We start from the raw sequence: 24,559 nt of genomic DNA, 5'->3' as shown, positions 1-24,559 counted from the left end.
TCCCATTTTTAAGACCTGATTCTATTTGCCATTTGGCTCCAAGCATTTCTTGTACCTTCACCCTGCATGAACTGCGAAGCTGTGGTAACCCTTAGTGCCAACAGGTTTTTTTTTTCCTTTTTGGTTCTGTTATTTCAATCTACTGACTCCTTTTCTGTAGAATCCTTATAAATTAATAACAAATGTGCATCTCTGGAAAGAAAGAGAACAAACCCATTTGCTAAATGCCTGAATTGCGTGCAGTGTCGAAACAAGCATCTGGGTTTTTTAACCACGAAGAGTGTGTGCACCTGGGACACTGGCTCCTCCTCTGACACCGACACTCTTAACAGAAGAGCTTCTTAAATTAACACTATTAATCAGAGCAACATTGTGATGTCTGAGAAGGAGATTTTTATTAAATCCCAAGATTTAGAAGAAGAAGGTCATATCGAATAAACCGCTGTTTGGGATGGGAGACCTCTGTTGATCACCTTACCAACAGACTCTCCTTTAGAAACAAAATAATATTTTTTGACCAAACCAACCATATTTGTTTGCATCTTCATGCCATCTGTTTTGTCCTCAAACATTACTTTTACTGTACTTGCCCAGTGTAATCTCTAATTGACTTTGTGAGAGTGATTTTGTATATGTTCATGTCTCAGCTAGCAAACAACGCAAGGTAATTCTTCCAGGTTTTGTAAGTGAGTCTTGAGAAGCACAGCATGAGTGCCGTTGGTTTCAGAGATGTTCACCTTCACCTCGTTTCCACATCTCTCATCTTAGGAATAAAAATCTCTCATTTCTGAGCAGCAGAAGATCCACTCTGCTTATTTTCTTGCATGTTATGGGAACACAATTCGTGACAATGTACTAGACAGTGAAATACTATATTATACTATACAGTATAACAATTTCTTTAGGACTTAAGAAGGCTAAATTTTCCATCAGACATCTTTGTGTAAAGGCATTGTACTAAGAACCATGAGACAACATCACTCCAAGTTACAGCAGTCACTACACATAAAAGCTTCTGAATATTATTTCTTTTTATATCATATGTGTGTTCAAGATATTCACATTTAAGAAACTCATTTTGTCTCATTGCTTTTCCTGTATAAAGGTGAAATTGAGCTGCCATAATGAATTACCAAATTAAACTTGTCTCTTGGTAACCACTGGATTTTATCTAAAGGTCAAAGTTCCTTGTGCGTCTTCAGTGACACCATTGTGTCTCCATAACAGATGGGGGTGGCATTAGATGCATCTAAAATAGCTGCATTTTATTACTGCTGCATTTCACACAAGAAGAAAGGAAAACATGAGAAATCACAGTGAAATTCTTAAGTGCTAATAAAATCCAGCATGAATGCCTTTCACTTGAATGCAATTCAGCAGCAATTAAAAGGCACTCTTTAGAGACTGAGCCAGAAGATGTTAGAGCATTTTGCCAAGTACGTAGCTTTCCACTTGAACTTGTTAATACACAAATATATACGGTTGCCATGCAAGTATCTTCATAGTCTTATTATTGGATAAAGATTTTTTAAAATAGTCCTTTATTTTTCTAGAAATTCCAATGTATTTAATTTAAACAAATATACAACACCATTCAATTTGAGGTTTTTAAGTGGAGAATTTAGTTATTTAAATTCAGTTTTCAAACTTTTTCAGTATCACTGCTGTCTGTGGCCTTCAAATCAGAAATACCAGTCCACCTCTGAACCATTCTTTGTATTTGTTTATATTTGGCAATATTTGTTTTTTTTCCTAAAGTCTACAGTATATTCCACAAATGCATGCCTAAATTAGAAGCAGCCAAAATCAGCCTAATTAGCAGACTTAGAACTGCTGATATACAGTATACTTGGATAATTTTCCTTTACTCTCGAGTTAATAATGGTTACAGGCTGTATTACTGAATAAATTAATCAGTTTATTCAGCATCAATAGCTCACTTCACATAATAACAATAGCCACAACAGCCTGTGCTTTCCTCTCCTTAAGTAACAAATGTCAATAATGAAGGTTGCTCTTTACATGAACTATATTGACCTTTTTATCTTTAATTTCCCCCTGACATCTAAACCTTCTAACATTTTTTTTGTTATTAGGAAATGAAAGATTTGGACTTGGAAAATCTTCAGGCTGCAGGCTCCAAAAATACAGGGCAAACAAAACTGGATTGTTTTACTCTAATTTGTGCTTCAATTTTCCCTTATTCAGTGTGATTCCCCTGTCTCTAGTCTGATTCATCTTTTTTCTTATGCAGGGTTTAATTTGGTTGCTGTTTCTGGCTATTGATTTCATTTGTTATGGCATGAAATAAACAGCGTTAGGTTTGAAACGTAAGTCTCATGTTAACCATCGCCCAGCTCTATAAATACATTCTATTTAAAATCTTGGTTCGTTAAAAATCTATCAGTAAGGGACTTCAGATTACAGTTAACAAATATATTTGGACTGATTCTCAGTGCTTTTGTAATATTTTTGTATTGGTATCAACATTTTGCATCATGAGCATAAGTCAGCAGTAGTCAAGAAAAACAATCACAGTTTCTGAATTTTATTATATCATCCATATATTCATTAATCTCATGTATCACCAAACTACAGCAGTTTCCCCATGAAGTCCAACTTCCTGATGAGCAGTCTGTCCATTGATTCTTTGTGTGCTTTAGCAACCAGGAATACAATGTCTCACGGGCAATGAAAACTAATTGGCAGGCCTGTCTGTGGACATCTGCTCTTCTGCGTACAGTCTGGAATCGCATACAGAAAGTTTCTGACTCCTCTTTGGTTTAAACTTGGCTCTGACTCCAGCCTTATGCATTGGCCAGAGAATGTTGGAGGTCAGCGAAAGAGGAGCAGATGGACCTGATTTGTTTTTAAAGCCCAGTGGGGCATGCACCTCAGACAGGCAGGTTAGCCTTGAGCAAAGCAGTGATCCCAGCCCTTAAACAGTGCATTAAAATCAATTTAATATCTCCAGTTCTTAATAATTAATGTGTATCTTTAATTTTTTATCGGCTGTGTATCAGATAGTTGATGCACTGGTTAAGAGGTCAGGAAGGAACAGAAAGGTGCTGGTAAGTAATACAAGACACAGGGCTGAGAATTCAAGAAACAAACAGAGCTGAGTCACTGGTTTCTCCCCAGAGATGAAGCTCCTTGCCTTGGGCTCAGGGGGCAAACGATAGTACAACTTCCTGGGGATTAAAAAGAATATTATAGGTGTGGCAGGAGTGGTTAATTTGATCTGAATTTCGTGTGAAAAAAATTACCTTTATTGTCTCTGACTGAGATGGTGTCAGGTTCATTTACCAGCTGGACATCCATGATGCTTTACTGTTGGCAAATTAGCTATGAAAGATAGAAATAAATATAGAAAAGGCATCTGAATTAGTCAAAACGTTCTGCCCCGTCATATCTGTTTAGAATAAACAAGTCAGAATAGAATGGACCTGTAAAATGGGGCTGAATGTTACTATGTTTTTGCTTCAACTATAAATGCAAACAAAGAAAACTGGCTATGAAAGGTTTACAATTATTAGAATATTGTGATGTTACCTACTATGGTCATTTTATTAAAAAATAGCATTCAAAATGATAATCGGACACATTGTTTTTCAGTAGTGAAAACCAACATCAAAAATACATACAGTACTGTATCTAGGACAGTGTTATGTTTTCATGTGTAAAAAAAAATGTTTTTCCCATGCAGGTTTCTAAGCTTGTAGATATTGAACTATGATAAAGCAGTTAAACTGTTGTTCCATACATTCATCAATGAGGACTTAAGCATATATTGTAGACTAGTGTCTGGTGCTTTGGTGATGAGTTAGTTCATAAACATATACTGCCTAGCTTAGAAAAGTCATCAGGGGTTGGTATAATTGTAAAAGTAAATCTATTTTTTCACCCCCGTTGAAGTATCACAATTGTATCACAATGGACATTACAGAAGAAATGTAAGTTGCTGCAGTGCAGAAGCATGACTGATACAGTATCGCAAAATGGATGGCACACATATAAAGAAACTACCAACTTCCGCATTTTTAAGGTTCAAGACGACTGTAATAGCAAATTAAGGTTATACAGTATGCAAGAGAAGGACAAGTTATGATGGTTATTGGATTGCGCACTGCGCATCAAAAATAATATATTTTATTTAAGCAAAGAACTATTATACTGCTTACATGGTTCTGTGCCAACATCTGTGGTGTAAAGTTAAGGTGTAACAGTGTCGTGTTAAACACCTTGTTGTTAAAAGGTCTTTTGCTAGTGTTGGTTTGCCTTTCATGCAGGCTCTGGTGCTTTGAGATGTCCGTACACACCCACAGTTCCAATATGTGGTGCTCCAGTGGTGCCGTCACTTGGATTCAGCAGGTTAACGCCTACTAGATGCTGAGGTAGTTGCAGAGTTTAAAAGCCGGGAGTACAATAGAGCAATACAATAAGCAATATGTGACAACAGGCTTTAACAGTAGCGTCACTTCCCCTTGGTTGACTACAAAGCATTCAAATACCCAATGTCAGGGTACTGATCTTTTGAAACATTACATTTCATATTTGATTTATACCAATACCGTATTTTTTTTATCAAAGCTTTGACTCAAAACAGCAGCGTATGGCTTCTACAGTATGTTGGTGACTGTAAGCCCCCAGGGTTAACCCTGCCTTGACAACATGGAAAGGTAAACAGTTATTGTGGCTTCGTCTCGTGTCTAAGGCGCTCATTTCTCTGACACTCATTGTTCAAAGTTCTGACTCCTTTCCTGTTGTAAGCTGATGTCACATTTTATTTAGTGCCTTTTTTGGTAGTTTTAGAGTTTTTATTGAAAAAAAAGGTATATTAAAAGAAATGGTGTCATGCCAAGAAGGCCTTATAAGAAGGCCAGTAGGGTGAACTCATCTACACACTATGCCTTGAATGTTTTAAACCTCATCAGATTGTAATGTTGTTTCTGAGAATTCTGAGTTTGCACGTGAAAGCAGATTGCAAATGTGATATCGTCCTGCAAAAATAAAGGCAGCAGCTGCATTTTCTCTTCTGCTCACCAACCTAAATTAATTCTATCCTAGAATCTTATGATGTGAACCGTATAAACTGCTTTTACTCAGCAGTTATAGTGGATTTGTTCCATATGGTTTTCTCCATTTTGTTCATCTCTCTTTTTTTGGATTGTTAAATCACAAAGGGGTGGGTAACAAGCTCCCGTGAGGAAGCTGACAACAGGCAGAAGGCTTCTATATCGCCAAGCTCTGGTGCGCTAGTAATTACCCCTGACCCTCCAGTGAATAGAGCCTATTAGTTTCACAGCAACTTCGAGGAAAAAAAAGACACAAATAGCATGAGAGCGAAGGCAAATACTCACTCTCTGCCTGGGGCACCTCATCTCCACTATTGTGACTACCTGACACCCAAGCCGACAGGTAATGCCGGTTTCAGTCTTCTTTTCTGTAGATTCCCCCCCATAGAAACATTCTGTCCCGTTATTGACACTATTGAGCTTGTAGAGTAATCAAAACCAGTGGTGACATCCAGATTAAGTGTAATGACCGGTTTAACACACCCTTCATAGTTTCTTCCTTTTTGCTCTCCCATTTCATGACACAGGTAAACAGGAGTGATCCGGCAGAGAAACAGACATTGTGTATTTTTCCTTCTAAGGTGTACTGTATAATTTTTGGTTGAGCTGTTCAAGATTTGTAGAACTGCCAGTGCAGATTCCACAAGCCGGTGGCTTTGCATTGAATATTCAAGCTGTAGCAGGAATGTTAAAGAATATATTTGGTTTATTTGGCTGACCCCTTTATCCAAAGCAACATACAATTGTCCCCAACTGTACAGCAGTGTATTTTGGAGCAGTCTGAGTGAAGTACCCTGCTTAAGGGTACAACAGCAGTGTCCCACTGGAGAGTTGAACCCACAGCTTTCCAGTTATGAGCCCAGACCCTTAGCCACTGCTGCACACTACCTAAGTAACATGCCCACTAGGTACTGTAGGGAGAAATTATTCACATTATTTTTAAGTGTGTCTGACATAACAGCTTTTGTTGGGGTTTTTATTCCAGTGTAGGATATAACAAAATATTTTGTGATTTATTTATCTGACACAGTGCAATCTTCCTTTACAACAATTTAATTTAAAAATGCAATATACATTTGTCATAAAAACAATACAAATTCCTTTTTGCCTGAAGGCTTAGCAGGTTTCTGAGCTGTGGTTTTAGCATGTACTTATTCTACCTTTCAAATTTTTTGCTATTTTCATTTTGACAGCAGTCGTATCTAGGAATATGTTCAGAGATTGTTGGTAATATATCAGCCAAAATTCCTTAATACGTCAAGCCTTAGTTTGTCATGCCATATACAGCATCTTGTTGTTATTGCTGTGATACATAGTCTAAGTTTGAACACCAAACTGCTGCTTTGTGTCCAGTCTGAACATTTTAAAACAGAAGTTGATGCTTATCTAAATAATTCATGGCTTTCCCAGAATTTCTGTTAAACAAGCATCAGTGCTGTATAATTTGTGTGGTTTAGAATCGTATGTCATCATCCTGGTGATACAAAAAGAAAAAAACATGGTCTTACATACTTTCTTGCATGAAGAACCTGCACACACTCAACCAAGTTGAACTTTTTTTATCTAAGATGTCACATAGCATGATGCTGAGAAAATCAGAATCTTCTACTAGCAGAATAACCCTGTTTCTAAAACTAGTTTATTCACTAATATAATAACTATTACTGTACGTATGTTGTATATTTAACCATGCTTATGTCTATTTGCTATTTCTCTGCATGTATTGAACACTCTTTCATTTAAGAATGTGAATGGGAAGCAGGAATTTACTTAAGGTACTGTATGATACAAAATGCATGACTTTGTAAAGACTTCTGTTTAAAGAAAATTAATACATACAAAACTCATTCATTACTACAAGTAAAATTCAAGTAAAAAGATTAACATGAAGGTAATGAATAATGCTAAAGAATGCATGTATTGGTATTTTATATTCTAAAAATGTCTTTATTTGATGGGGAAAATATATTTCACTTAAATGAAGGCGCTCTCAACTTGCACCACAGCTTTTCTAAAGACAGAAGTAGTATAAATAAAAGCAGAGGAAGACTTTTATTTGAATAAGGATGTGGAGGTTTTCTAGCCATGGAAAAATGAAATATCAGTCTCAGTCTCTCAAATTAATTTATCCTCTGTGTTTCCAAGTCCAGTTTATTTCATCTTGAAAAAAATGCATAAGTACATAACCCTATCTTAATTATTCACATACAAGCACAGAGCCTGATAACTAACAGTAGCTTGCTCTGGCACAGCTTGTGTCAACAAGCAGTGTACTGCATACTGAACTCCTGCCAGGGTACAAGTGTCAGAAAGACACAAGATCCCGTGGTAGCTCTGCTGTTTAATTGTGCAGGTATCAGAGGCCAGCCTATAACTTAATATTCAGAATATCCTTCATTTATTCAGAAAGGATTTCTAGAAAAAAACAAACAAATGTGTTAGTGAGTTTGCCCATTAAATCATTTACACACCATAAACCAGTAAATTCTAAGGATTTTTTAGTCTTTTTGTTTCACGTTAGTCAAATTTAACCTACATTCCAATGTTCAGTGTTTGCTTTTTTTCATGAGCTACTTGGTGACTTTTTGCTTTTTGGGGTTGGTAGTGGGACTTTCTTAATCTTGTAATTAAAATTACTATGCACACGTGCTTGTATCATATGTAGACGAAGCAGTCTGTTGTAAGGTGCAAAAGTCTTACCCATCTGACACGATTTATGTATGATATAAGGATCACCGGTTTATACAAAGCTTCCACAAGTGTTTCTAACATAAAACGGGAGGCCAGATATATAAGTAATTGTGTTTTGTCCCTATGGGACTAAAGGGTCTTTCATTCAGCCAGCAGCAAGGTGAATTAATTACAATTTCATTTGCAAAGTACAGATTGTAAAAAGCAGAACTAGTAATTTTAGTCAGTGTTTGTAATCAGCTGTAACTGGTCTGAACCTTTGAGGAATGAGAGAAAGAACAAAGCTTCTTACTTTTCACACATCTTCTGAACCTGAAATGGCTGCCTGCTGCACCAGTACTGAGAAACATGCTGAAGAGATTAAGCAATGGCACAGAGCTAGGTTGAATAATTCGAGAAGAGAAAAAGTGAAAAAATACCAGTGAGACATACTCCCTTTAACTGTTTTTTTTTCTGTTTTTAATTTTATACTCACTCGATTTTGGAATCTTTCTTTGCGTCTCAGCTCATCACAGCAACAACTCCTGCTTTACACAGGGAAAATGACACACTGCCAGCTCTGCAGTGCCTTAGTGGAGTGTTGGCACCAATCTCAGGAGAGTCCTGGACTGAGGTACAGTAGCTACAAACCTATAGGCACCCAAGAAGTCACATGGGTCGCTGTTTCGCCAGGGAGAGCCCTGACTGACTAATCCCTTCTCTGGCCTGAGGGCACTCTGCCAGTTGTGTGCTTGTGCTTGGGCAGCCTTGGTCACAGTCAGCTGGTGGCATAACCCCTGGCTCCAACCTGATTCCACACACTAGAAGGCTGACACACATCGCTTTTCACAGCACAAACAGCTTTGGGAATTGATGGGAGGGTTTTCAAAACTGAATCGCTGCTCGTAGCAATTACACAAGAACAGTTATTGTGATTTAAAAAGTCTGCCTCTTATCTCGCGCTAAACAAAACCTATTGCCAATGCTACATCATTTATTGCAGGTTTGTCAGTGTAGTTAACATCCTGCCTTGTGCATTATCCCGTCTTATTTCTCAGTGTGTACTTTCATTATATACACCACAAGAAACACACAGCTGTTTCCCACTCCCAGGCATTCTGTGATTGGTCACATTTAAAAAACAAGTACTGGAGGTTCTAGCAGACCATCTGCAAAAATGGAAAAGAAAGAAGAGACATTAATGTCTGAGACAGAATATAATTAACAGATGATTTCTGCAAAGGGGTTACATGATCTGAGTTTTTACTAAAGTACACTAAGCAGTGCTTTTTGTGGTATTCTAAATGAGATGGATGGAATGATGAATATTTTTCTATAATGAGGGTGCATTGAAGGAGATGGGTAAGATATATAGCATTTTAAAAGTGAAAGGAGTCTAAGTCCACATCACTGGTTTTCATGATTATGGTTCAGGTTTATTGCTACACATAAACAGATATCTTTGTACATAATTTAAATTTTGCAACCCTGTTTTAAATTGCTGGCTTAATCTCAAAGGCCTGTTTAATGTAAGAGTGACACATCTATTAAAAAACACAATAAAATATTTAATATCTGAGGAGAGAGTTTTCTCTGTTGTGACACAAAACACAGTTACAGATGGCTGCCAGCCAGAGCCACACAAGAGAGCAGTAGCTATAAACTGTATTTTCACACAGTTTGTCTTCATTTTTACCACAGAAAATGGAGAGAGAGTTAGTCCTGTTTTGCCAAGCATCCCCCAAAATAAGCTGCTTTTTTCTGTAAAAAAATAAATAGTTCACTATTGAGATGTAATTCTAAAACAAGAATTATTATTGGACACCTTTTTTCTTGATTAGCTTAATATGTGAAGACATTGAACGTTTTTGTTTCGGTCAGTGTTTGCACACAGACCTATCAAGAGATGTTGTTGGATACATGAAAACTCTGTTTGGGTACATGAGCCCTGGTTTCCTTCCTGTTGAGAGAGAACCTTTCCAGTGAGGGAGGTGCTTGTGTTTTTCTTGTTGGTGCCTCCTTGTTCCTAAATGAAAACACTCTCTAAGCAGGGTTTTGATCAAAGATTCATCACTCGGCCCCTCACTGGAAGTAAACTTAGACCCGCAGCTGATAGAATAGCTAGAAGCAATCTGAGAAGCCCCAGCACTCTCTGCCTGCACATGTTTTTAAGTGATGCTCAAAACAGTATAATTGCTATACAGATGCATTGTCTAAACAAGCAGCTAATGTTCCAAGCTAAGAATGACACTTGGCTCGATCCTCCTCCACAGTTCAGACTGCAGAATTGTGCAGGGTATTTATTTTTCATCACTTGGTATATCTTATATCTTAGTTGCATAACACGCTGGAGTCGATTTAATTATGATTCTGTGTTTAAACACCCATAATCCCTCCTGGAACAAAACAAAATCCCCTACTTCCTGTGGAACAAAATGTATAACTACTTTTTTGTTTCTGTATTAGCCACTCTTAATTTATCTTTTTAAACATTCAATTAATTTTTAGTTCAGAATCAATAAGCAAAAAAGGTATTCAAATATCTGCAGTATATGTTCATTCAGCACCTTCACACAGCTGTGCTGTAGTATTTATGTTGAATGGTTTTTGTAGAAAACCACCCTCAGAGCAGTGAAAAAGCACCTTTTTATTTTTGAAATGTTAAATTCATATGCTTTTCCTGGAATGTATCCAAATAATCTGAACTCAGGGGACAGTGCCTTCTGCGTTCCACTCCCTCCCCACACTCACACTCGCTAATATTAAAAAACTTACTGCATTCTTGTTTCCACTTCCTGTCACAAAGGCACACTTCCACACAAGTTAGGCAGACATCTTAGAACAAATGTATTAAGCTGTGATTTTCCATAAGTTCCAGAAGACATTAAGCTAAAAAGACAAGCTTTGAGAAAAGGCTTTCTTATCCTGAAATTGTTTAAATCAATTGCAATCACCAGCAGAGTTTACTGCCATGCTCATTTCAGCAGTGCAGACTTCTTGTCTTCTTTCTTGTTTCTTGAACTTTTCAGCATGAAATTAACCTCTACTTGTTCATTTGCAGCTCTCACACTGACACGTTGCCTTGCTCTAAATTGTTAAAATCCGACACACACTGACATTACATTTAAGTGGTCACATTTTCATTATAGGTCTTCTTGGTTGAGTGTTACCGATACTCCAAATTGCAAATACTGGAACAACAAATAACTAAATGACCCCAAAGAACATTTTTTTAACTTCTTGAGCTGGATAGCAATAATTACACAATCCTTCACCCTATACTCTTGTACTCAATTTTGTGTGCAGAAACATACCACCGAAATTTGTATGTAATCAGCTGTGCTCTAATTGACTACCACCTATGAAAAAGCTTACTGACGTCTCAGGAAGAAGAGCTGATTACAGGTGCTTGTTAAGGGATAGCTGCTGCTTGAGAGAATGAGCAGATCAATATTTGTGTTAACCATGCTAGACCTGGCTCCAGCCTGCGCAGGGCAGAAATCCACCTGTAAAGCTGTTTTGCACAAAGTGGCCAGTCAGCCCCAAGCCTGGTTGGTATCATTCTAATAACCATGCAATTACACTGTAGCAAAATAGGGTTCCTGTTTAACGCAGGATTACCACCTGACCAGTTTTCTTCTCTAGTTATTGATACTCCTGAGCAAAATCTGTTGGGTGAATTAACTCAATATTTGGTATATATCATTATAGTGGCAATTACAGATTCCTGCTGAAACCAAGATGTTAGCCTGGATGCAATTTTGCTATCAAACCATGTATGCTTTGGGAGTCACAGCACCAATTGAATTGAAACCTGGAACACTCAATCACATTAAAGCACATTGTACACCTGCAACGGGACATCACCTGCTTAGCAAAATGTACCCCGTAGTGCTAACTTCTCTTTTTCAAAACAGTTTACTCTAAACTTGGAGTCATTATAGTTGCAATTACAATACAGACAGTTCAGTACAATTACACTGCAAACTGGTACTGTACAATACCTGTTATGATCACGTGGTTCTATAGTATTTCATGATACTGTTTCTTACTTGGAAGCTTTTGAAACTGCTTGCAGTTTTCTAGTATTATATTTATTGACTGGGAGAACCAGCATATTCAAAGTGCCTATTCAAATAATTAATGAAAACTGCGCTGTAAAACAATCATATTTGTCACACATGCAAAAGGGATCCGGGTAACAGATACGGGTGGAGAATGGCTTCTACATGTGGTCTATATAGAAGTGTGTGCCCAAGGCGGCTTGTGTGCTAAAAGGACACAGCTGCTTGAAGCAGGTTGGTGTCTAATGAACTTGGCCATGGAGGTCTGCTCTCCGGGGGCTAATTCATTCTTCCATCCGTTTTCTAACAGCTTCTTCCACTCCAGGGTTGCGGGGGAGCCAGAGCCAGTGCTGGCAAGCAATGGGTGCAAGGCAGGGTACACCCAGGAGGGGACGCCAATCTATCACAGAGCAGACACAAACTCATATCCAAGGCCAATTTTCCCAGAAGCCAGTTAATCTACCAGTATGTCTTTGAACTGTGGGAGGAAGCTGGAGCACCTGGAGGAAACCCACGCAAACCAAAGAAGAACATACACACTCCATACATATAGCACCCCAGGAATCTAACCCAGGGCCCCAGCACTGCAAAGCAGCAATGCTAACCACTGTGCTAACATGCCACCCAGGTCTAATTCACAAAATTGACTCCATATCATGCAGTTTCCATAATACTATTGAGTAAGCCACCAATCTTGAATACCTTTCTGACATAAAACACAATATTGTGAGTGTTTTATTTTGCTGTTTTTTTCAAAAATCCTTCAGTTGACCTACAGGTATGAGTATATGTATGGGTTCACAACTGACCTGTCTACATTTTATTTTTAAAAGGGTGGATGTTGATCCTGATGAAGATATGAAAGTGGAGTTTTCTTATCAGGTAAAATATGGGTCATACTGTATATATGTTTTTAGAACATTTGTAATATGTGACCTCATACCAATATGGTAAATATTTCAGCTTAAAAAGTGGAATTCATATGTATTTTAGTGAGTGAACATAAGTGTGTATATACATTGGATGAATTTGGCTTTCTGTTTATTGTAATTTGAGAAATGTTCTGAACATGACATATTGTCATTATGTAAAAAATGAAAGAAGTCCTAACGCTCAATTGAAGTATCACTGCAAATGCTGTCTGTTTGGTTTTAAATGTTGTCCTCTCAGTTGTCCTGTTGTCCTTCCAGTAGCGGAGATTCCTGTCTAAATTGTTAGGGGTTTTTGAGCCTCTGTTCTGTTTCATCCGCCTGTTTGACCTTGATTCGATCATTATCTGCAGAGCAGCATAAACTATTCTGCTAGCTTTTATGTCTTAATGGCTTTATCAGTGGAGACAGCAAAGTATGATATCTTGATGAAGGGAGATGAAATCTATTGAGTTGAGTCCACAGACTTTTCAAATGCTAATGTAAAGTGCAATAGTGCATTGAAAGGCTTCCTCTGAGGGTTCACGCGTATTCCTTCTCTGAGACAGACTGCACATAGGCCACTTGTGCCACCAAAGTACCTGTCCTGAATTGGGCTTTCTTATTCATGAAACAACCAGGGTATCTCAGCAAAGGTCATTAGATATCACTTATTGAAGTCAGGTATACTTTACACTCATTTCCATTCCTGACTCACTGCTCAGAGCAGTTAGTCTTTGTCTACGTCTCCTAACAGCCCTTTTATACATTTTTTTTTTCAGACAGCCACTGAGGGACTGGATGCACCAACCACACAGCCAGACAACCCCTGGCTTCAGAGAATATGGAACAACTTAGATCATAAGTATCCTTATATTGTGTCTTTGTTTATACATATGTAAGAGGTAATTAGTGAAGAAAAAGAACATCAACCAATGCTTCAAAGTAGCTTAGTGTTGTTGTTATGATGAAATTCAACAAACGTGATGGCATCTTGTTGCTATGGAGCACTCATATACAGGGCTGTCTCGGCATCTTGTCCACTATGAATTCCCACAATTGTGTCTTATCATAAGTGGGTCTCCCAATGTCTCTAATTTCCAGGGCAGGGGGCAGCCACCCTCATAACCCTATTGCTTTCCATGACAGAATTTCAGGAATTGGAGACTGGGGTCTTCATTCTCAATTCCTGGACATTTTCAAAAGTTGAGTTGCTTGGCTGGATATATAAGATATAAAAAGGTGAAACCCAAATGCACAGGAGGTTCTTTGTGGTTTTCAGCAATCGGGGGTTATGGAAGTTAATAAGGACACAGTAGAACAATAGGGATAGACTCATAGTAAAACAGTATTGCACAGTATATTCCCGTTTATTTTATTTAGGTAAGATAATTTACTAGTAAGATAATGAAGGCATTGTACCTTCAAGCATTAGTAATTAAACTGGTTGCTACATTTTATAAGGCTATCTGTTCTGATGTTAAGATAAATACTCTCAAAGGATGACTTGCCTGATCACACCAGGTCAGGTTTCTGTCTGTCTCTCACTCTTGATCTGCCAGGATATACATTCTGTTTTAGTCTCTGCTTTGCCCGCGCCAAGAACATACAGTATCTACCATCGGTTGCTACAGGTCCGATGGTATGTAGAAATATATCTTTTCTTTTTTTAATGTCTTCCAAGAATTTAATTTGTTTTCACACTTCACACCGTCTGCTGTAGAGAGAGCATCACACAGCTCGTTCGCAGAGCCCATTACTATTGTTGAACTAAGACGTCTCAGCGAGCTGAGCTGGAGTGACTGGAGTGGAATCTCACTTCAGCTGACTGAATAACTCTACTATGCACCATTGATAAAGTAAAACAACAGATGAAACTGTACTCTACATATTCTTACGTCCCTATAAAGAAAAAAATAAAATCAGTGAAGTAATGACATTAGGATCACACCATTTTTCCTCTGAATGTGGTATAATATTTCACATTGAAGCTGCAGGAAGAATCTTTATGGTATGTAATTTGCATCTGCTTGAACTGCGATGAAAAATTCAAATTACCTAGAAATTATGTCTTATATTCTGCAGAAATGTCATGCATTTTTAATGACAAGGACAACATATTCTCCCATTCAGTGCTAATTGAGTGCTAAGAAAAAAAGGCATATTTCAGTTTTAAAGAAGAAAAATTAGTGGTATTTCTCTGCTTCTGACTAACCTGCAGTATATAACCATTCTTGTCATGTGCCCTCCTTTCTATATTGCATATGCCACACCTGCTCTAGAAACAGAGAAGCAAAAAAAAAATATTATCCTGTGTTAATTAGTCTTTTTTTGCTAGATTATCATACTTTGTAAATTTGGGATTTTTAATTTCAAACATATGTTGTCTTTTTATAAATCTTTACAAAGCTAACAGTGAATGCCCTAGACATCCAATGAATAAGTGATCCTGAGAAATTGGTGAGCACCACAGCACTGGAGTTTGGAGCTATCAGTTTTTGTCAGTTATATTACAGGTGCAATTACTATTACTGTCCTTCCTCCACCTCTCAGAAAAGGAACTACAGGTGCCCATAAATCCGAAAGCCGATATCTGATGGGAAATGCAAGAACAGATACAGTATATACCAGTTTGGTCAGAATCTTATAGTCGAACACTCAGCCCCTTTCTTAAATTTCATATTATTGTACAAACAGCCTCCACTGACCTTGTTTAAAGAAGATTTTGTGTCTGTCCCAAACCACACTTAACTACAGATGCCAATATTACAGGGAGTATAACTTTCAGATGTGTGTGAATTATTTCTCAGTTAAGCAAGACAGAGGGTCAAGTATTTGCACCAAGACCATTGTCTGCATAGAACCAATGTTTTTTTTCTTAGGGGAAAACAGAATGTACCACTGTTCATTCCTCTGGTAACATACAGGCTTAAGATAAGTGTTCACTTCTCCCTTTTTTCATCTCCCAGAAGGTTTTGATTAACACCATCTGTCCCAGTTGGTCTGGCCCCATTCATATTCTAGGGCATCTTGTCCTGAGTTACCATAGTAACTGCAGCAAGCACTGGTTCAATGAGAGGACTGACATCCAAGGCTTTAGTGCAGAATATGTAAACTGTTTAAAAACATGCAATTTCCAATTATCAGGAAATTCAGAACTAACATTTATACTTTAGGCTTATGGTTATGTTTATTTTATTTAACCCCTTCATAATACAGTATATAATATAGACATACACTGGAAGCTGTTCATCTGATTATGTTTTGAATATTTTATACACAGTTATTCTTCAGAGTTACTCCTACTTGCAGAAATTTGACACCGTTTTAGCTTAAAATAAAATAAAACCTTAAAATCAAGAAGATTAAAACAACCAAAAATAGAAAACTTAGGTAATGTATCCTAGGTGTCAGTAATAACTTTTAAATTATAGGTTTGATTTCAGCAGCTTTTGTGCACAGTATTCTGCTGTAGAAGGTTCTTCTAATAGTCTATTGTTCTATTGTGCAGATAAACCCATAATTTCCCAAAAAACAACCCTATAATTTTTATTCTAGTTCCGATAAGGACTGTATTGCTTTTACTCTCGTTATTTTTTCTGTTTTTCTTTTCTGGTTAAATAGAATTTGAAGGAACACCTACCAAAGTAAAATGATGGTGTGCGAGTATTATAGCTTTTAATCTTGAAACAATGGCACAGCTAGAGACCCCAATGTAAGTGAGCAAGAGAGATGTGTTTCATTGTGACTTTTACAATCTAAAATTCATTTGAATTTAAAAGATAAACATGTGTCTTCATGTTCCTGTGATTTTTTCGTTTCTGTTGTCTCATACGCTTCTGGTAAACTTCATAGTTTCTTGAAATGAATATTGCTTCACAGCCTTGTGTATGTTTCTATCCCTTTTCCGAAGAAGTTGTTCTGAAATTTGAAAGCTAATTAATCTGAGTGACATACTGTAAGAGTCACATGTACATACTGTAGTAAGGTGTAGAAGTCTTCTGGGCTTCTATTCAAATCCTTATACAGAGTATGTTTTCATAACACCCCCTCTTTAGAGATCCATCAAGAAAATAAAATGTTTGTCACAGTTATTACAGAAATTAAGCAATTATTTGAAATAGGCATATTGAAACTTTAGGAAATTGTGCAACATTCTTCTCTAGAAATAAGTCAATGTATAATTGTAGCCTGGTTACTGACAGATTAAGAAAGAGGTTTGTTGAATATATTGGTTTAGAGCAGCTTGTCTTGGATTTGTATTGCTTCTCTTCAAAAGGAGAGGTATTCTGTGTGCCTGCTGCAAGAGAAACAAATTAAGGGGGAATTGAGCTATTCATTCCTGTTTTTCACTGAAAAAATTAAAGCTGTGCAAAAGTGTTGAACATGGGATTTGACCCACTTTATTTTCCTGTAACACTGTGAGGTTTTTTTTTTCCCCCAAGGATCTGAAGAAACTATACTGCATGTTCTGAAGTGAATAATCCCTAATGTTCCTGAGCTGGACAAATATTTTTAGATTGTAATCTGTCGCTTGACAAAAATATTCAAAATGTAAATTGTTCCTCTGCAACAAAACAACTGGGGTAAAACTGTGTTGTTTTGTATATAACAGTGTGACCAATTGTGGTAAGGCTGTAGTCTAGATGTTCTCTTAAAGGGGAACTGCAATGGTGTTTTTATGTTTTGGCTTTAGAAAGAATGAACATTGATGAGTGCATTTCACAGTGCAAATGTACACAGTAACTTGTAAAACTTCCAATTTACATCACAAAATAAATGAAATTTTCAGGTATGCACAGCACCATGTTCTGCGACTCAGAACAAGGCAACAAAACTTCGAGTGATGTGGCCCAATGACATTGTAAAGTATCAGGCTTGCCAATTCATCTTTTAATCCGATGAAACATGGTTTTGCCAATAAATGGAACTCGTTAACTTTCAGTGCATAACACATAGAAACATTTCTGTGGTAAAATATCTCCTGCACCACCTGTACTTCTTCACTTGTACATCTAATTTCATTGGTCATTACAGTGACTAGTGAGCAGGAAGGGCCATTTAACATCACAATTCACACAAACTCTCACTCTCACTCATGGCGAGACCAGGGGTTTTCAACAACATGGCGACTTACAGTCCTTTCACAAAGTTCAGGATTCTGTGCTTAATTCGAAATTTGTTAAAAGTTTATATAACACCAATTCATTTATTTTTTCACTTAGATTTAATAACCAGTCTGAGAAATTGGAACTGCAGCTCCCCCACACTAGAAAGAATCTAGATCAGGTAGGCTTCCTGGAATAAGAAGCTCCAAAGAATCCTAGAGGGAACAAAGAGGGGAGGAGTAAACCGGGAAAAAAAGAGGGGCAGGAGTTTTATTTCACTGGCAGATAACGAGGGCTGGGTTGGAAACTGACAAAGGTGGCTGATATTCCACTTCCCAAATCCCTTAGATATTTATTGATAGCAGCTGAAATGGCTAAGAGCTCATTCTTTTGCAGATTAAGCTACAGTAGATGTGTGATAGTGCCAAAATGATGATTGCTTCTGCTTTGCAGCATTTTGTTCATACCGGACTAGTCCAGACTGCAAAATAAACATACACTTAAGAGCCACAAGTATTATATATAAAGCAAAGCAGCCGATGAAGTTATTTTTAATTATTGCAACCAGTAGCACCGTTGAAGAGATGGAGTCCTGAGAAGACTGTGGAGGTCAATCTATGTATATAAGGCACTGAACTGACTGAAGCAAGTAGATTTCAGCCTTCAGTTTAACAGCCTTTAGTCTAACAGTTTATTTTTCTGCAAGGATATCCATAATTACAGCCTCGGCTGCGCTGTTGTATACTTGTCAGCAGTACAAACAGTGTAACTGTTGATCACTTGTCTTTCATACCATTCATTTGGGAATACTGCTACCTTGGGTGGATGACTCGCTGCTAGGAAGAACGCTTTTCACAGTTTTTCTCTGAATCTAAAGAAAGTTTATTCAATTAGCCCATTATTTAAAATATCTGAGCCTATGCAAAAAAATCTTGGCAGTGCTTTGGTCGAACCCAAGTGATTTCTCAGCTGCCGATATGTTTAACTGCACAAGTGATGAGGAAATTATGTTCTGCCCCAGGCAGGAGAGAATATGAGCTCCAGGATACCATGGTAACTTAATCATTGTGCTTTGTTCTCTGCACTTTCCATACAAACAAAAATCTAAATGGTTGTAAATGTCACTGTAGTGTTATTGTTTGTGCTTCGCTAAAATGTTTCAGTCAGTAAATCTGTCGTCCAGAAGGGCAAGTCATGCATCGTGATTGTCTAGGATGTCAGCAGTGACGTCCATGGATAGGGATTGTATAACCAGAATCCATGAGTGGCCTAGTGTGGTGAAATGAAAACAGCGATTAATCCATAATTTAGTGTAGATACACTATTGGTCATCCATTCTGGGTCATGACACTGACCAGCTGTGACCGAGTTTCTTCAGCAGTAGTGCACTATGACACTGCGACTTGCTGGGCACCTGCAGGCTTGCAGTGATGTCAGCAATGATCCACAGTGACTCTCCTGTCAGCCTCTGTGGAGCCTGCAGTGTACCTGATGGCAGGAGGGAGTCAGGGAAGCATGTCTCGTTCTCTCCTGTGGTATGCCTTAAAGCCAACTCGATACGCTTGGTGTTTCTAACTTTTCTAGATATAAAAATAAGTTATACACTTATATAAAAATACACAAAAACATGGAGAAAGTGAGTTTCCTTGTCCTTGCCCTTGCAAGGTGTCAGCTAACTCATTGAATACTTATTTCATATAACATGCAAGTCGTATTTTTTCTTTACTGTATCACTTGAACAGTACCCTAAGCCCCCATCCTCTCCACACACATTTCTTGGAGACATAATGTCTTTGACTCATGTAGTAGCGTCAGCATGACTTCCTGTACTGCATTACTATCTGTTATAAAACTGTACACAGATTAAAGTCACACTCTTATGGCTGGTGTACTGTGTAACACAGAACCACAGGCTGTCTCTTATGAGTGCTAACTGGATTAAGAATATTCAGCATTCCAAACTGAAAGTCGAATGGCAAAACTATTACTTTTCTATGTTTCGGGATGTCATACAGTTCCCTAGCTAACATTAACTAATAAACTAACAGAATATTTGTTCAATAAAATGCCACAGACTAAAATGAAAAAAAATCTGCAGGAATAATGTGCTTTCTTGCTCACCCTCATTCTTATACACTGCAAGACGTTTTTCTGTGGTCGCTTTCACTGATCCCTCTCTTTCATTGCTGCCCCTATGAAAATTTACAGTGAATTAACATACAAGATTTATTCAGCATCAGCACATTCAGTAAGGTTTAGCATCTGCCTATTCGACAGCTAGGTCAATAAAGGCTTGCTGGGAGCACATATAAACATATTGTAATGTTGATTGTAAAAGACTGATAATATGTCATTGATCCAGGTCAGATTATGCCATTTATATTAAATTGCACATGGATAGGGTAGAATCAGTAATTTAAAACATCTCCTTTTAATCAGCCTTTATGAAACAGTGTTAAAAGCTGAAGGCATGAAATCAAAACGACTTTACTTACACCAGCTATAATTACATTGTGTTTTTAGACAATCAGGTTTTGTTGACCTAAAACCCTGCCTTTAAACTTTCATGATCAGGTTGAAAATCTGTTGCTTATTTTACTTTACTATACATGATTCTGTCTTTTATTTTTTGACTCTGCATTCATTCATCTTCCCATGGATGGATACTTCCAATTTTTTTATTCTTCTTTCTTTTTTCTTTATTATGTTTTGTTTCTCTAGAGGAAGCCCAGCTACCTCAGTTATAACAGAAATATTGGTACTTTCACTCCCTCAATTCAACAAATATTTTTGTAGTTTTTTAAGTCTCAGTTACAGAAATAATATTTGTCTTTATACTTCAGGTTTCCTTCTTCAGAACTTTAATTGGCATGAATAGTATAACTCTGAAGCATACAATAAAAATTTAAGAAAAGCTAACATTTTAGATGGAATTTGGAGTTTTTCTCCAAGAAACACTCAGACGATCTGATCTTTTAATTAAAGGTCCTGCCAGTAAAATCAAAAGTAGTTTGAATCATTAGAAGATAAGAGGTCAAACATTCCTGAGAATAAGTACTTTAGATAGAATAGGGACAAAGCAGAGGATGCATATCTTGGTTATTTGGTTATTGGTAGCTTACTGCTCTGTGGATCTCATACAAACATTTTTTGAAGAATCCCAAGGAATCAGTGTTTCATGAAATGTTTACTACCTATGCTCAGCACCACAGAATTAAAACTACTGATGTGAGGCCTTAAGAGTCAAGGTCAAAGGCTTTCAAATATTAATTTGAAAAATAAACTCATTTCAATATTGTCCATCTCTCTTATAGTTTTAACCTGTGCTGCTCTGCGCATATTATAAATAGGGTATACTAATACTAAAAAATAATGACATCAACAAGTAACATTTCTGAAATGTTTTTCATGATCATTCTTCTATGTACTGTAAGCATCGTAGAGAGAAATGTTTTTTTAACGTGGTGTTTATTTTTTAACCTTGTTATCAGCCAAGTTGTTCCATCTTTGGATCTTTCATCAGAACATTATCTAACCTTAATCCGGTACCCTTGTTCACGCAGTAATTTGTTATAATGACTGGATAACAGGAAGAAAACATCAACCAACAACAACATACAGAACCGTAGTTTTCTAGCCCTAGTCCTGGAAGAACACTTTGTTCTCTGGTTTTTGCTCTGGCTGAGCTCTTAATCACTGGCTAAATCATTTCAGTTTTCTATTGAGAACATATTTGTACATTTGCTTTCAGCTCTTAAAGGTCAAATAGGATTTGTAATTGGTATTAAACCTGGAGAAATTTCCAAATTTAGGTGCTGCAATCATTCAGTTGCACTGAAGCAAAACCATTCACTCTTGGCATGTCTGATAGTGTCATTCTCACCTGCGTCTGTTCATTATGAATTGATCAACTAGTAGGATCTGTTTAGAATGCCTATCAAAAATCCTGACAGCTCCAGACAGTGCATTTAATTAAAACAAATCTTAACAGAACAATAGATATCTGAAGCCGCTGCTGACCCACTCTGGACCTCCTCTGACCTCCACTCTGCCCCTGTGGTGTGGACCTCTTGCCAAACTCCTGACCAGCCCACACGCATATGAGGTAAGATCTTCATCCATCGCATTGTGTTCTTCCTTAATTGAATACCTTCTAAAGACACAACCTAGAATAAGTAACACCTACAACAGAAAGAAGGTGCCTTTCTGTGTGGAAAATGAGATAGAGCAGGGCTCCAAATCACTTTAGGATTTCAGAAGACTCTATGTATTAAAAAAGCGCATTTTATACATTTATATCAGTATATCTTCTATATGTCTTAGTCAGTGATTAGTCTAAAAGTGGATTTTTGGTTTGTTCATTCATAACAAAAAATTTAGCACTCACCGGCCATATGGTCTACAATCAAACTTGAGTGATTATTTTGAGTGGCAGCTAACTTATTTGTCTGTCATTTCCAAACAGGCTTCAGAACACCTCCGAGTACTGAAACAGACATCCTTAAGATCCCTAAGGAATTATAAAAATGATAACCACATTAAGGCATTGTGATGGCGTGCCAGTTTCTCACCACGTTTGCATAACATAAATGTTCACATAATGTTTTTCTCTACATAAGTGTGCTGAATCAGAGTTAATTGTTTCAATATTAACTATACTTGAAAGTCTGCATAAAGATTTTTTTCTTTTCCATTTTGACACAGAACCAAGAGCAGTTACAAAACACAGAGACAGACTTCAGCTCTGTTGGGCTGAATGGGGAAAATAAAGGCATGCCAGCTTCTCCTGACCAGAAAAGAAATACTGATACCGAGAAGATCTCAGCATCCACAAGTCTTGAAAACATGCTGGAGGGCGATTTAGGGCTGGGAGGGGTCACAGATTTGTCTAGTCAGTGCTGATTATTCCAAATTTGAGACATGCAACATGCATACACACAATGTATGCATTCAGGCTCACAGCATACAATGTACTGTATTAGGAAAGTATTTGCATTAAGGTTACTAAATCCAGAATTGAATAATTCCCTTCATATTGTTGCTCTGTTAAATCCTCATCAATTCTTTCTTGTGAATTTTTTTTATGCTATTCTTGTTATATTATCTTTTGTAGCCTGTATTCAAAATTTAAATTTCATGCTTTAAGTGCACAATGTTCTTTGGTCTTTCCTATGGTATACCACAATGGAAATGTGCTATATCATCTCAGCTTCAAATCTCTTTTCTCTCAAGAGGTACTACGTTGGAGAAGAAACATAAAAATGCCCATGGTGAAGTTACCAACCCAGAACATTTCACATTAAACATTGTTTCCCCCATTAAACGTTATTCCTAATTATAAAAAAAAACAGATTATCACCTTCTGTTTGGTTTCTTATGTCAACCAACTTGTAAAATGGTGACTGCTGTTGTCAGTTCCATTCCTTTTGTTGTCTGCCGATCAAGGTGCAAAACATACTACAGTGAATAATAGAGAATTACTGGTGATTTTAGCAGAATCTAGCCTTTTGTGTTTAACATTTTCGTTGACTTAAATGTGAAATACATGTCTGACGTTCTCAAAGTCAAAACCGAATCAAGCAGATAAACATTTTTTAACCCATACCAAAACACCTTACTCAGGTATAGATTTTCAAAAAAAATAAAAGTGGTTTTTGACACCAGAAAGCAAAAAGTTTTATTATTCCAGAATTGAAGTTCTAAAAACATGTATGGAAATGTAAAGTTTTTTAACATGCTTTTTAAAATGTTTTCTTGGTACTTTCTTAAATTATAAGTTATAATGTTTTTTAATTATAATGTTTCTTTATTAGCCCTATACAATTTCTTGCATTAGGAATTCGTCTTTTCGCATACCCCAGCTTTTTCTCCATGGAGACACAGACACACAGACAGGGAGAAAAGCTTGGGGTCAGAGCGCAGGGTCTGCCATTGTACGGCGCCCCTGGACCAGGCAAAGCATGAGTACTTGAAATTAAAAATCCTGTTTGTTTTTTAACTTTGGTTGTTATTTTGAAATACTGCCAGTGTTGACCTCTTCATGAATCTACAAAATACACATTTTGTCATTTAATAGGAAAAACCTGCAGAACTGTAACTGATTTTGCCTTAGAAGTTTATACAAGAAGGTAAAAAATGTTTTTGTAATAGAATACTTTTAATCTTGTTTTTTTATTTTTTCAGATGCTGTACTGAATAATCAAAATATGTATTTCAATAAATAAATTTCTAAATATTTCTTTTGGTACATTGAGCACATGTGCTTTTATGGCATTATATACAATGTGTATGCAGCACGGGAATGTATTTCGTCACTCTGTGCATGCAGTCCTGAAATCAGAGCTGTACAAACAATGTGACTTACAGTACATCCATACACTCCCAGTTGTCTTGTGTTCCTTGTTAAAGGTAAATATTTAATTTGTATGCTGATTTGAAGGCAAGTGTCTTAACACCAAAATGGGAACAAAAGGAAATGTGACCCAATAATGTAAAAACAAGTACATTTGCATTCTGATGCACTGTATGGAACGGCCTCACAGCACTAGACTGTAATTGGTAAAGAACAAAGGAGGTGCAGAATGTGATAGGATTGTATGAGATAGTCTGTCTGATATGACATTGTAGCATCTTATATCTATTTCAGGAAAAGATTAAAAACTCACCTATGCTAGAGGGTGGGGAGGAAGAGTTTTAATGTCACTGTGAATTCTGCTTTTATCTTAGAGACAAGT

General features: G+C 37.1%; 1 protein-coding gene and 1 long non-coding RNA gene across 3 annotated transcripts in view; one reads left to right on the top strand and one right to left on the bottom strand.

Annotated features, from left to right (window-relative positions):
- The window catches only part of LOC148676812 (sodium/hydrogen exchanger 9-like), an 89,950-nt gene extending 65,890 nt beyond the window's left edge, over positions 1-24,060 (top strand). Inside the window, exons 13-17 of one of the 2 annotated variants that reach the window (XM_088613547.1) lie at positions 12,120-12,185; positions 12,643-12,691; positions 13,500-13,582; positions 21,825-21,930; positions 22,530-24,060. In XM_088613547.1, coding sequence (XP_088469673.1) covers positions 12,120-12,185; positions 12,643-12,691; positions 13,500-13,582; positions 21,825-21,930; positions 22,530-22,727 — 502 coding nt within the window. In that variant the 3' untranslated portion in view covers positions 22,728-24,060. The remainder of the gene's footprint in view (positions 1-12,119; positions 12,186-12,642; positions 12,692-13,499; positions 13,583-21,824; positions 21,931-22,529) is intronic. The other variant, XM_088613556.1, reaches the window with a different exon arrangement.
- LOC148676813 (uncharacterized) lies at positions 1,698-20,035 on the bottom strand. The gene is made up of 3 exons (XR_015928634.1): positions 19,947-20,035; positions 16,697-16,769; positions 1,698-3,345 (listed from the first exon to the last, which is right to left on the bottom strand). It is a non-coding gene; the product is annotated as an uncharacterized LOC148676813 (long non-coding RNA).
- Positions 24,061-24,559: the final 499 nt, after the last annotated feature.

The sequence above is a fragment of the Lepisosteus platostomus genome, chromosome 2 (assembly GCF_059453375.1).
Source record: "Lepisosteus platostomus isolate fLepPlt1 chromosome 2, fLepPlt1.hap1, whole genome shotgun sequence".
NCBI classification, from domain to species: Eukaryota; Metazoa; Chordata; class Actinopteri; order Semionotiformes; family Lepisosteidae; genus Lepisosteus; species Lepisosteus platostomus.
Note: the sequence above shows the minus strand (reverse complement) of the source record. Positions and strands in the feature narration are given on the sequence as shown.